The following is a 14,667-nucleotide window of genomic DNA, read 5'->3' on the forward strand; positions in this document are numbered from 1 at the left end:
AGCTCTCCTTCACCTTCTGCCATGAGTGAAAGCAGCCTGAGGTCCTCATTAGATGTCCAGTCCTGAACTTTTTCCAAACATCAGAATCATGAGCCAAATAATCTTTTTTAAAATAAATTAGTCAGCCTCAGGTATTCATTTATAGCAACACAAAGTGGACTAAGATAATATCTTTTCTCCTATTAATTTGTCTGCTGTCAATTTATTTCACAGACTCTATTACCAAACCATTCGAGGATAAAGGAAAGCCTTCCCTCTCCTACATATCCTGTTTAAGTACAGCTGTCTTGCAAAATATACTGTCATCTCTGTTTTGCAGATGAGAAAACTGAGGCTCTATAAGGGAAGCAAAAAACACTTGTCCTAAGTCACATAGCTTTTAAGTGACTAAGGTGGGATTCAAATCAGGATCTAAGTCCAAAGTTTGTGATTCTTTCAACTGTCTGGTTATCACTAAGTAGGTCAGATCTTTGTGTCAGTTATTTAGTCTGTGGATTAACTAGAGCTAAGGGGTATTTAAAACCAGTCCCTGCCTAACTCATTAGCATATTTCACTCAATTGATGGGTATTCAAGGGTTGTCAACATATTTTGGATGTTTATTATTCAGGAGTTGTCAATAAATATTGTTTTGCTTTTTGCGATGGAGTTTTGCTCTTGTTGCCCAGTCTGGAGTGCAACAGCACAATCTCAGCTCACTTCGACCTCCACCTCCCTAGTTCAAGTGATTCTCCTGCCTCAGCCTCCTGAGCAGCAGGGATTACAGGCGCCTGCCACCAGACCTGGCTAATTTTTGTATTTTTAGTAGAGATGGGATTTCACCATGTTGGCCAGGCTGGTCTGGAACTCCTGACCTCAGGTGATCCACCCACCTTGGCCTCCCAAAATGTTGGGATTACAGGCATGAGCCACTGCTCCCAGCTATATTATTTTAATATTAGGCCCAGACAAACAAAAGTAGGAAGGGAAACTTGATGGGACAGACAGGCCAGTGAGGTATTTACAAACCAACTATATGAATTTTTGGATTATTTATTTTTCTGGATTATCCACAACTCCCATAACAGCACAAGTGAGAGGATAATTGCACAATTTTCATTCGGTTCTATTTCCTTTGTATCTTTCCACAATGTATTATGCAGCTCTTCACCCAGGAAGTGTTTCATAAGTGGTATGGACAGTTCCCTTTTTGGAATTCTAGGTAGTCTAAATTACCAAGATTTCATGTCATATTCATTTGGCAAACAATATTGGTGCCTAGTATGTGGTAGATGCTATGCTAGGTATTAGAAATATCAAAATAGAAAGGACACAATCCTTACTATCAAGGAGCTCATAGTTCAGTGGTAAAAAAAAACAATGTGAAACATTCAAAATGCAGTGTGGTAAGTGATATCATGGAGGTATGCTCAGAGTGCAATGAAAGCATAAAGGAAATCTGGTTGGAGTGAGTTGTGGGGCCATACCAGAGAGAATATGTGAATTGATTCTTGAAGAATTTGTCAGGTTTTCAAGATAGAGGCAGTCTTGACAAAGAAACTAGCTTGTGCAAAGGCATGGAGGTGTGAGAAGGGTCAGCAAATTTAGTAGTGTGCAAGCTTGGCTTCCTTGTAAAATGGTGGGAGATAACGTTGGAGAGACAGATTAGAGGTCATGTTAAGGAGCTTACATCTTGTCTCCCATAGTACATGAGATCAGACAGGTAAGGTGAATGAGTAACAAGGACCGTACTGAAGGATAGAAGAAAGAGGTGGTGATAGCTGTGGAACATGATTGTTCATGCTTGTTTCAAAAGTACAGTTCTAAGCTGAATATAGCCAAATGGGAATGTGGATCCAGAGTTATCAGGTCTTCTGGTTTTTTAACAGAAAAGCAGGAAATCTGGACTTTTAAAAATGTGAAATCTCCAGAGTTCCAAAAGCTGACAACTGTTTTCTTTTTTTTAATTCAAAGGTTTAGTTGATACTGCACCAAACACAACACATCTATTTGCTGGATATGGCCTGCAGGCTGTCATTGAGACCTGTGCTTTAGGGGATAGGATAGTTATGGAAGCATAGAAGCTAACTGAAGGAACACTTCAAAACACTTAAAAGATAACCACATACATTCCTCTCTGGATTGCCCCGTTCCCACATTTCTACTGCATATGATGACACATGTTCTTTCTCTGGGGAAAGAGAGGTCCCAGGTCAAATGCAACCCTCAGGGCTTCTGTGGGCAAGGGTGTAATCCAGAGTCTCAGTCAAGTTGTTAAAAGCCTGGCAGAACACGGTAAGGTGAGAGCAGTGTGGCCCTTGAGCATCACCACCACCAGGAGATGGCTGTCATTTGTTTCCTTTTCATTTTAGAGGAAGAAAGGGCAGCCACTTTAAACTGTGTATGCAAGAAAGTCAGCACAGCCAGTGACAACACAGATAAAACACAATGTAAAGGCTGTTAAAGTTCAAACTCCTCATTTTACTGCCGGAGAAATAGAGGCCCCGAAAAAGCACAGTGACTTGCTCAGAGTGACCCAGCAATCTAGTGGCAGAATGAAGTCTCCTGACTCCTGGTCTAGCATTCTTTCCAATAACCCCAGCCTGTGATAATTAAAATAAATCAGCCTGGCAGTTTTCCTAGCATCTAGAATTCCTGGACTGGACAAGCAGGACTTGAGAGCAGCTGTTAAACACCTTTTTTCCCCTTGGCTCTAGGATGATGATATTCTTTGTGAACTTTATATTTCATGGGTAGAGGTTAAGGAGAAGACAAAAAGATGTTTTTGAAGCACTGAGACCATTCAAAAGTGTATAGAGAAAAGTTGTCTGTGGCTAATATATTAAAGGCTTATGACCTCTGTGCTCTCTGGACTGATCTGCCAGCAGATGCTTTTGTTTTTGTGTTTTGTTTCTCTTCTTTCATCTTCTTTTCTATTTCTCTCTCTGTTTTTCTTCTCTTCCACCAGCCTAGGTCTTAGGCCTATATATAAGTGTTCCTGGGCATTGCTGAGCCTCCTTGATGACACTCCAGATGCCTGCTGCAAGTCAATAAAATTGTTAATTATTCATTACTCAATTAATAACATGAGAATGAGAGTGCATAGTGACTACAAAGCATATATGTTTCCCCTTCTACAGTCATTTTGCTTTTTATTATCTCAGACTAGTTACTCTTGTCAATTGTGACTCTTGATTTAACTAATCCTTTCCATCCTTCATTTCAGGGTCTATTGTTCTGCTCTTTGCCACTTTTTTTTCTCTGAACCCGTTTGTGATTGGTGCAGCTGTTGAAGATGCTGCAGTTACAGCAGTGTACATCTGGAACATTTGGCTGACTTGTTGAACTTCCCCCAGGGAGTACTCCAGGAGAAGGATGGGAGGGGTGGAGAGGCCGGAACAGTTGCCTGTAAATAAAGATGCCAATGGTGTCTGGCTATTCTATGGACCTCCCTTGTAAAAATCCACCTCATTCTGACCCTCAGTTTCCTATCTACTCGCTGAAGGTATATGTTCTCTAATCAAAACTACTGCAGTGGAAGAAATCTATTCTGGCTGTGGATGCTCTCATACAGCATTTTCTGCATTGTACAGGGATCAATAGATATTTGTTGAGTTAATTAATATATCAAGAAATCCTAGGACAGTTTTACCCTTCATGGGACAACATCATTTCAGTTCCACTTGGCATGAGTCAGCTTCTCTGTCACTTAGATTGAGCTTTCAGAGAAGTCACTCCAGGAGTGAGGCTGCTTGAGTCCCACCCATTCCCATAGTTCCCAGGCTCCTAGGTCTCCTTTTCTTCGGGCGAGCCATTGAATTGCAAACACAGCAGGCATGGTTTCATTCCAAACCAAGAGCTGTTTTAATTAGTTTAACGTCTGTTAAACGCTTTGAAGATTGGAAGCAACAGATAAGTACTGGATGATGTTATTAACAACTGCAGTTAATTGCAAACATTTCTATTAATGCTAGTTTCTGCCTCCTTTTCTTTGCTCTACTTTCTTTCCAAGGTTCCCAAATTCTTAGCCTCCCCCTCCTTTCCTCCCAGAACTGGCGCTAAAGGGTTAAACTGGGGCGGAGTCTAGGAATGAAGGACAGCGTCAGTCACCAACTAGGACAAGGCAAGGGGGAAGAGCTGGGTGGGGCGGCCAGGCCGAGGCGAACTCTCACGCCCCAAGGCTCCCCCCACCCCCCCCCCACCCCCCGAGGCTGGAGGCCCGGCTGGAACGGTACGGGGCGGGGCGCCGAGGCAGGGCGGCCCCTTGGTTGGACGTCCCGGCAGCCGCTTGAGGGATGGGGCGGTGTCGGCCGGGACCTCCTCCTTCATTCCCTCGGCGGGCCGAGCCTCCCCTCTCTCCCGCCCCTCCTCCTCCCTTTCCCACCCCTCGGAGTGGAGCTGCACATGCGGCTGCTCCCTGCTCCGTCCCGCCCAGCCACCGTCGCGCAGGAACGGGTCCCTGCAGCCCCCAGCCGATGGCAGGGCAGTAGCCGCCTGTCAGAGGTCGTGAACGGCTGAGGTAGACGCAGCGGCTCCCGGGCCTCAAAAAAGTGGGTGTCTCTGGAGGCCATGGGCTCCCCGGAGATGGAGCGCAGGGAACCCCTGCCCGCGACAGCGCCGCGGGAGCGGGAGAGCCAGAGCTGCGGCTGTCGCGGGGCCCCTGCTCGGGCGGGCGAAGGGAACAGCTGCCGGCTCTTCCTGGGTTTCTTTGGCCTCTCGCTGGCCCTCCACCTGCTGACGTTGTGCTGCTACCTAGAGTTGCGCTCGGAGTTGCGGCGGGAACGGGGAGCCCTATCCCGCCTTGGCGGCCCGGGCACCTCTGGCACCCTAAACAGCCCCGGTGGCCTCGACCCTGACAGCCCCATCACCCGTCACCTTGGGCAGCCGTCACCTCAGCAGCAGCCGCCTTTGGAACCGGGAGAAGCCGCACTCCCCTCTGACTCCCAGGACGGGCACCAGGTGAGTAACCTAGTAGGGGTGGCGACGGCCCCCTCCCCTCGCGGGTAGGGCGAGGGCCCTCCACCAAAGGGGCCTGGGAGCACTCTGCCACCTCGACCCAATTTAGAGGGCAGGACCAGCGAGGGGCCAGGCGAGCAGTGGAGAGGTTGCCCAAGGCAGGTTGTCTTCGGTCCCTGGCCCAGCTAATCCAGACTCCCTGAGGACCCCTTGAGTTGGAAAGCCTAGCGCGTGCCCGCCGCCCCTGGCTGCGGGCTGCCTCGGGAAAAGTTGGCGACGCTCCCGTCGAGGAGGTGCCTGTGCTGCCCCCCGGCCGACTAACGGCTTGGCTCTTCTGCTCCTGATGAGGTTCTCTGCCCGCGGTGCTTGTTTTTTCGTGTCCAGAGCTGATGCCAGAACCAGCAGGCTCCGCTTTGGAGTTAGAGCTGTAAACAGCTGTAGTAACTGCTCCACGCCTGCCCGTTGAAACAACTTTTAACCGCATTTTCATCGCGGGTCCTTGTGTGCTGACCAGAACGTGGACTTGTTCACACTTACCTGCAATTTGAGACTGATTGTCCTCGGCGTTCTGGTGAGGATCAGCGCCCCTGAGGAATTCTGGTAGAAATATGCCGTCTTGCTAGACAACTTCTGAACAGCAATTTAAAAAATCTATGGAAGTAAAACTCACCCTTTGCATGCTGGTTCTGATTCTAAGCAGGGTAGGTGTGCAGTGGGAAGGGTGGGTGGGAAGTGCTTTTACTGCTAGCTTGAGACCGGGAATCTGCAAATGGAATAATTACTCAGGACTAGTACCCCAAGAGCACTTTGGGGTTTTTTTGTTTTGTTTTGTTTATTTTTGCAATCTTTATGGTGTTTGTGCCCTTATTACCAAACTATTAACTTTGGTGTTTGTTTTCTACTCTTTCTAGCTCTTTATTCAAGTAAATTTAGTGCACTTAACGTAAATATTGTCTTGGTTGCCATATGTGAAACTTAGGAGAAGCATCTAATGATCCTTTTGAGGTGGCTAAAGAATAATAGTAAAATTGTACCTCTTAGGGAAGAGAGCAAGTTGTACAAATAAGTTCCTTGAGGTGAGGGACCCAAGCCTTCTGTATTTACTGCCACATCCAGAGTCATTGTCACAACTCTGTAAACATTATTTCTACCACTTTGACCTCCCATCTAAAGTAGTACACTTGATAAAGGCATCACATTCAGGATAATAGTGTAATGTTAGGACTGATTCTTAAAACAAACAAACAAACAAAAAACCAACTATGTGCATTGTAAAGTTGCCCTGAGCCTTAAAATGTCTTGCTAGCACACTTCAATTTATATAACAGCTTATCGAAGAAGAGAATCAGCAGACATGCTTCTCATACTTGAAACTTTAAACACTGTAACTAAACGATAATTAACTAGGATTCTGACTCCTTTATTTATCTACTGCCACTCCCCTACACCCCAATGCCCAGTAGAAATATTTAGCAGCTGAACATTGATATTCTGTGAAAAGATGAAAGAATTAAACTTCTTCAGTCAAATGGTGGCCAAGACTTTTTGGCATTCCCAATGGACAGAGCCATGTTTACAGACTGAGGATTAGCAGAACAGCTGTACTCTAGGGCTTCTGTAATGGCATAAAACTCTTCCAGGTCTGTAATGGCATTTAGTTACCTGCCCTTTGTATGGCACTAAAATAGTTCTGTCTAGGTTTAAACACAGCTTCCTATCTTCTGTCCTTTATTCTTTCTGTTTTAATATTTTTGAGCAATAGAAGCAAGGATACTAGCTCTTTACATTTGTTGACATCAATTGGAATCCGTTTCCTAGAGTTATTAAGGGCTTATACGAGTTCATTTCATTTGATTCCCTTGGGAAACATAGGCCCTAAAGGGAAAGTGACTTGCCCAAGGTCACATAACTAGAGTCAAAACTGGGATGAAAGTTACTCTCTTAATTCCCATTTCAGTGCCCATTCCCCCAACTACCTCCTGGGACCTTTTTTGAGGGAGCAAGATGGAGCTCCATATTAGAACTTTTACAAAGTAGAGGGCTCAGATCTGCATCATTTTGTTCTACTCTACCTGTATTTTGACCATACTAAGTTTAACCATGTATTCCTTATTCTTCCTGAACTTCACTTTCAGATTTGGAGTATACTTTGAAGGAATTTTAGCCCAAATTCAACTTAAGTTTATTTTAAATTATTCAACTGAAGTTTATCTTATCTTGTATATTAGTTTTAGTATACAAAAATAAGTTTTTAAAAACAGTTGATTGGGTATTAAATTAATACTGCTACAAGCTTGGGTAAAATTTCTAGTGCCCTGGTGCACCCTCTGCTGGCTTTATAGGGCCATTTAATTGTGTCTGTTGACACTCAGAATTCTACATTGTGCTGACAGATTCTGATTCGGTAAATAAGGAAGTAAACAGCCTTGTGGGATTTGGGCACGTAGGCCATATTTCTATATTTTAGTTTTTCAACACAAACAACTGCTGTTATAGCAAGTCTTGGATGGAGAGGAAGAAAGATAAAAATATACACCCTTCAACAGGCAGTATATTCAGGTTTCTTACCAGTTTATCTGCAAGGAGTGAAGGCAACCTGATGAGAATAAGCTGCAGGAAGTTCTCATGAGACCAAGTGGGCAGAACAGTCAGAGACACTTCATGCAGGTAGGCAAAAGTAAACCTATCTATGTTTATGAGATGATGGGCTCTAGGCTCTCAGTTATGACTCAAGAAAGGGATCTAGAAATCACTGTAGATGTATGTATATCATCTCTCAATTTAAAAACTTTTTAAGCAGGGCACACAAGGAAGTTAGGGCAGGTGGGATACAGAGCATAGAGATCAGCACAGTTCTCCATGTGAAATGTTACTAAAGTCTCCCCCATGGGGACACACTTGCTGATGATAAAGTGAGAGAGTCATATCATACCTTCTGTAATTAACCATCTACTTCAGTGGGAGCAACTAAGTAGCTGCAGATTTATCTGGATAGTTGGTGGAGATTATCTCAAGAGTAAGGGACATCTCATTTGTATCTGAATTAGGACAATGTAGAGTAATATGATTGCCAGAGTAAAAAAAAATAAAAATCACTGTTGATCATTTGTGGAGATGTTGTTCCAGTTGTGATTGTGGTCCTAAAAGGCCAAGAACATAGTGGATATCATCAGGAAGGATCTCAAAAACAACAAAACAAGACACTTATTTTTTTCTACATACAAGATCAAAAGCAGGTTAACTTCTACAATCGGACAGGAAATTCTGGTGGTTGCTTCTCAAGAAAAGCCTAACAGCTGATAAAAGTCCCCAGAAACCCCATTAAATTGATCAAAAGAATGGAGGGATTTTCGAGTTGGTTTTTCATTCTGGATAGAAAGACTTTGAAGGAGGAATATGATCAAAGTCTACCAAACCATGAGCAAGATAAGTATGGTTAATATATTGGTATAACTTAATAATCCAGTTCAATAAATAGAAAGCCTGCTGTGCCAGACACAATTGGATATATTTTAGTGTTTGAAAAATTATTTTCAAGGGGAGGCAAATAAAGGTAGCATCTTATTCAACTCATTGTCTCAAGTAATAGTCAAAATTATGGGTAAATCAATATGGATTTTAGAACTGTTAGGGCTATTTGCAATATGTTCCTAAGTATTTGAAGTGATGTCATAGATGTCAACCTTAAAGTTCTACAAAACATTGCTTGACATATCTAGATAGACCATTAGTCTATCCAGAGTTGACATTACCTGTGTTAAGGCTCTTGGATTGAGAACATAACTAGGAATCATTCAAGGTGATTCAAGGTGAGCACAATGAATAAATCCAAGGATTTTTTTAGAGAGGTAAGATCTGGATAAAATACCTTTATTGTGGATTTAAATACAGACTTTAGTATGAATTTAAATACAGACTTTAGTGTGACATTCAAGACTTTTGATCAACTTGCTTCATTATACCCATCCCATTTTCTCTCTCACTAATTCTACTGCAGCTCCCCCACCATATCCTATCTTAGAATCATTCTTTAGTTGTTATTGCTGTTGTTGTTTTTAAATACATTTTATGTCTTTATATTAGAGCACCTCAGAAATCTGACTTCATTTTTGTCTTTCTCTACAGTGCCTGATACAATGCTAGTTACAGTTACTATACTCAAATACTTGTCGAGTTGGATATTATTTTGGGACTTTGGAGGTATTTATGTAAAACAGACATTTTCTCTTTATATAACAGGCCTGTTTTCCTCAGGTCTTGCTAAGCCTGTGACCTGTCAGCTATGCTTAGGTGAGTAAATAGTTCCAATGGAAATGTTTCTCTGATTTCTAGAATAATTAGAAAGTGAAATGGAGATGAGCCTTAACCACGTGGTCAGTCTCCCAGTTTCACACCTTCTCTCTAAGATGGTGCAAAAAGCTTCCTATAATATATTGTTTGATGTTTTGTTTCATTTGCTTTTAGTCTCATATATTTCATTCTGTCTTAGACCTTGTGAAAAAATAATCTGTAATTTATCTGTAGCTATCTTACAGAGAAGATCTTTTTATAATAGAGAACCTCTGAAGCCATTTAATTCCCAAGAACATTACCAAGAGAAACCACCTTGCCTGTAGAGGACCATTTTATCTGACTCCTCTGTAAATACTCGGCACTTAGCTTTTCATTTTATTTCTTTCATTAAAAATTATTTCTTTTGAAGAATAACTCACATACAGAAAAATAGACAAATCATATTTGTACAATTTGATGAATCATTTCAAAGTGAATATACTCATGTCACCAGAACCCAGGTCAAGAAATAGAACATTATTATATGCCACTACTCCTACTTACACCCTATTGTTATCACTGTATCTGCCTCATTCTCTCAAGTTCTAACATCATAGATTAGTTTTTTACCTTTCTCCACGGTGCCTGACATAGTGCTAGTTGGATTAGTTTATTAGTTTTGTTCATTTTGAACTTTATATAAATGAAATCAAACAATGTGTATTGTTTTGTATCTGGTGTTTTTTGCTCAATATTGTTTTTGTGACATCCATTCAGATTGTTGCACGTGGCTGCAGTTTTTTATTTGTATTTTTGTTTGTGTGTGAGACAGGGTCTTGTGCTGTCACCCAGGCTGGAATGCAATGGCATGATCACAGCTCACTGCAGCCATGACCTCCCAGGCTCAAGCAATCTTTCAGCCTCAGCCTTCTGAGTAGCTAGGTCCTGGGCACATGCCACCATGCCTGGCTCATTTTTAATATTTTGTGGAGACAGGATCTCTTTATGTTGCCCAGGCTGGTCTTGAACTCCTGGCCTCAAGAAAACCTCCCACCTCAGTGTACCAAAGTGCTGGGATTACAGGTGTGAACCACCATGGCCAGCCATTTATTTGTACTTTTGTACATGATTTCATTGCTTGAATATACCACTGTTTAATCATTCTATTTTTAATGAATTTGTGGATAATTTCCAGTCTGGGGCTATTACAGATGCTGATGTTATGAATATTATTGTATATGTCTTTTGGTTACATATGCTTGAATTTCTATTGTGTATATACCTAGGATTGAAGTTGCTGGGTCATGGGGGTGCATACTTTTCACATTATTGATAATGACAGTTTTCCTTAGTCATGGTATCAATTTACATTCTCACCAGCAACGTATGAGAATTTCAGTTGTTTCATATTCTTACTAATACTTGGTATTGCCAGTCTTTTTAACCATAGCCATTCTGGTGGGTCGGTTTGTGGTAATATCTGGTGATATTAATTGGCATTTCTCAGAAGACTGATGAGGTTCTGTTCCTCTTCATGTTTATTATGTATTTGCATATCTTCTGTGAAGTGCCTATACAAGTTGTTTGTCCATTTTCTATCAATTTGTCTGTCCTTTTCTTATAGATTTGTAGAAATTATTTATATACTCTGAATGTGAAGTATTTTTGTATTTTCTATGTTGTAAGCCATTCCCAAATCTGTGATTTACCTTTCTTTGTGGTATCCTTTAATGAACAGAAGGTTTTAATTTCAATGTGTTTAATTTTTCAGTGTTTTCCTTTGTGAGTAGTGTTTTCTGTGTCCCATTTAAGAAATATTTTCTTACGTTGAAATGGTAGAGATTCTCCCACATTACCTTCTAGAAGCTTTATGTTTTTGATATTTACATTTAGGTCTAAACTCCACTTTGAATCAATTTTTTATGTATACTAAGATTACTAAGGTACAGAAACTAAGCTTCATTTTTTTTGTTTTTCTGAGACAGAGTTTCACTCTTGTTGCCCAGGTTGGAGTGCAATGCCACAATTTCACTTCACTGCAACCTCTGCCTCCTTAATTGAAGTGATTCTCCTGCCTCAGTCTCTGGAGTAGCTGAGATTACAGGTGTACACCACCATGCCTGGCTAATATTTTGTACTTTTTATTAGAGATGGGGTTTCACCATGTAAGGCGGGTCTCAAATACCTGACCTCAAGTGATCCACCCACTTTGGCCTTCCAAAATGCTGGGATTACAAGCATGAGCCACCATTCCTGACCCTAAGCTTCATTAAAAAAAATTATTATTATTATTTTTAATATATGTTTTATTGCACTTTAGGTTCTGGGGTACGTGTGCAGAACATGCAGGATTGTTGCATAGGTACATACATGGCAATGTGGTTTGCTGCCTCTATCCCCCGATCACCTATATCTGGCGTTTCTCCCCGTGTTATCCCTGCCCAACCTCCCTATCCCCCCTCGCTGTCCCTCCCCTATTTCCCCCCAACAGACCCCAGTGTGTAGTGCTCCCCTCCCTGTGTCCTTGTGTTCTCATTGTTCAACACCTGCCTATGAGTGAGAACATGCGGTGTTTGATTTTCTGTTCTTGTGTTAGTTTGCTGAGAATGATGTTCTCCAGATTCATCCATGTCCCTACAAAGGACACGAACTCATCATTTTTTATTGCTGCATAATATTCCATGGTGTATATGTGCCACGTTTTCCCAATCCAGTCTATCATCGATGGGCATTTTGGTTGGTTCCAGGTCTTTGCTATTGTCAACAGTGCTGCAATGAACATTCGTGTGCATGTGTCCTTATAGTAGAATGATTTATAATCCTTTGGATATATACCCAGTAATGGGATTGCTGGGTCAAATGGAGTTTCTATTTCTAGGTCCCTGAGGAATCACCACACTGTCTTGCACAATGGTTGAACTAATTTACACTCCCACCAGCAGTGTAAAAGTGTTTCTATTTCTCCACATCCTCTCCAGCGTCTGTTGTCTCCAGATTTTTTAATGATTGCCATTCTAACTGACATGAGATGGTATCTCAATGTGGTTTTGATTTGCATTTCTCTTAAGCTTCATTTAAAAAAATATAGATATTCCATTTGACCCAGCAATCCCATTACTGGGTATATATCCAAAAGACTATAAATTGTTCTACTATAAGGACACATGTACACGAATGTTCATTGCAGCACTGTTTACAATAGCAAAGACCTGGAATCAACCCAAATGCCCATTGATAATAGACTGGATTGGAAAAATGTGGCACATATACATCATGGAATATTATGCAGCAATCAGGAATGATGAGTTTGTGTCGTTTGTAGGGACATGGATGAATCTGGAGAACGTCATCCTCAGCAAACTGACACAAGAACAGAAAATGAAACACCACATATTCTCACTCATAGGTGGGTGATGAAAAATGAGAACACATGGACACAGAAAGGGGAGTACTAAACACTGGGGTCTATTGGGGGGAAAAGGGGAGGGCCAGTGGGAGGGGGAGGTGGGGAGGGATAGCCTGGGGAGAAATGCCAAATGTGGGTGAAGGGGAGAAGGAAAGAAAAGCACACTGCCATGTGTGTTCCTACGCAACTGTCTTACATGCTCTGCTCATGTGCCCCAAAACCTAAAATCCAATAAAAAATTTAAAAAAATATATATATATATAGATATCCAATTGATCCAGTGCCATTAATTATAACGACCGTCCTTCCCCCAGTTCTCTACAGTGTCACCTTTGTCATAAATCATGTGCCTGTATATGTGCAAGATTGTTTCTTAACTGTTTATTCTATTCTGTTGGTCTCTTTGCCATTGCATCACTACCACAGTCTTAATCACTGGACTTAATTATTATCTGCTAAAGCAAGTCCTTCCACCTTGTTCCTCTTATTTAAAAGTATCTTGGATATTCTTAGCCCTTTGCATTTAGAAATGCATGGGGTTGTCATGTTCCACAGGAAAGAAAAAAATATAAAGGTGCCGGGATATTTATTGGGATTGCATTGAATCTAAAAAACAATTTAGAGGGAACTCATCATTTTACAGTATTCAGTTTTCTAATCCATGAACATGCCCCACAGATTTGGTGTTTGGTGAGTGCCCTTTTCCTGATCCATAGAATGACACACTCTTGCTGTATCCTCACATGGTGGAAGGGATGAATGCACTTCCTTGGACCAATTTTATAAGGACACTAATCTCATTTACAAAGGCTCTGCCCTCATTTTTTAATTGCCCCCTAAAAGCCTCATCTTCAAATACCATCTCACTGGTGATTAAATTTCAACATATAAATTTTGGGGGGAACACAAACATTCAGACCACAGCAGACCTGTTTTTTTCTCAGCATCATTTATGTCTGTTATGCACTTTTCTCTATATTCTATCCTTTTTTTCTCTCTGTACTTTATTCTGGGTATTTTCTTTTCTTTTTCTTTTTTTGAGATAGATGCATCTACATACTTTATTTTAAAAAGATCTCCACAAGAATAATGCAAGGTAGAAACTGCTGTCTCTATTTTTACATGTAGAGAAACAGACCTAGAGGGGTTAAATAACTGTCTGCAATCATATAGCTATTTCTGGAACTATGTTTTAAATAGGAATTTTATAAACCATATATAGAATGTATATCAACTGAATCATTTAAAATGTGCATGGAGAAGTTTCTATTTAAAGAGGTCCCATAAAAGGTAGATTAATTCAATAAGTGGTAATGGGATTTACTGACTTGCCATTTTGGGGGTTCAATAAAAGACAGTAAAACTGGATCCTTATCTCGCCTCTTATACCAAAATAAATTCCAGATGGAATAAAGATTTGTATGTAAAATATGAAATCACAGACATTCTAAAAGAACACATGGATGCATTATTTTTATAATATACCATTCTGGATATTTTCCTGTGACTTATCTTCCAATTCATTAATTCTGTCTTCAGCTTTGTCTAATCTCCCTTTAAACTCACTCATTGAGTTCTTAATATTATTTGTCATGTTTTTTATTTTTAGAATTTTCATTTGGTTATCCTTGTAAAATAGTGTTTGGTTCTTTGCCAAAATTCACATCCAGTTATCTTTTAACATGCTGACCATAATTATGTGAAAATCTTCGTTTGATTACTCATTATTTCAATCTTTGAGGATATGTTTCTATTGTCTATTGTTTGTCTTAGTTTTCTATTACTTTGCCTTTTTCTGGTTAGTTTTGATTGAATGGTAGACATTATATGTGAAAAATTATAGTAGAGATGGTTTAAGGACTCAGTTATTTTTATCTTTATGTAAAAAGGTTTTATACTCACTTCTGGCACATGGTTAGATAAACTAACAATCACATATCACCTTAATTCAATATGAGACTGAGATAATTTAAAGCTGCCCTTCAATCCAATTGAAGGTTGACTTACCCTTCCTTTTAGTAATTATGCCTTCTAATTTGAAACTCAAAGCTTGTT

The 14,667-nt window shown here is 40.8% G+C and overlaps 1 protein-coding gene across 6 annotated transcripts in view; it reads left to right on the plus strand.

The window, feature by feature from the left end:
• Positions 1-4,360: 4,360 nt before the first annotated feature.
• EDA (ectodysplasin A) overlaps positions 4,361-14,667 on the plus strand; it is a 440,412-nt gene continuing 430,105 nt past the window's right edge. For all 6 annotated transcript variants that reach the window (XM_008989432.4, XM_008989433.4, XM_078363537.1 and 3 more), the window contains exon 1: positions 4,361-4,937. In XM_008989432.4, the coding sequence (XP_008987680.1) occupies positions 4,548-4,937 (390 nt within the window). In that variant the 5' untranslated portion in view covers positions 4,361-4,547. The remainder of the gene's footprint in view (positions 4,938-14,667) is intronic.

This window comes from Callithrix jacchus, chromosome X, assembly GCF_049354715.1.
Source record: "Callithrix jacchus isolate 240 chromosome X, calJac240_pri, whole genome shotgun sequence".
Classification (NCBI taxonomy): Eukaryota; Metazoa; Chordata; class Mammalia; order Primates; family Cebidae; genus Callithrix; species Callithrix jacchus.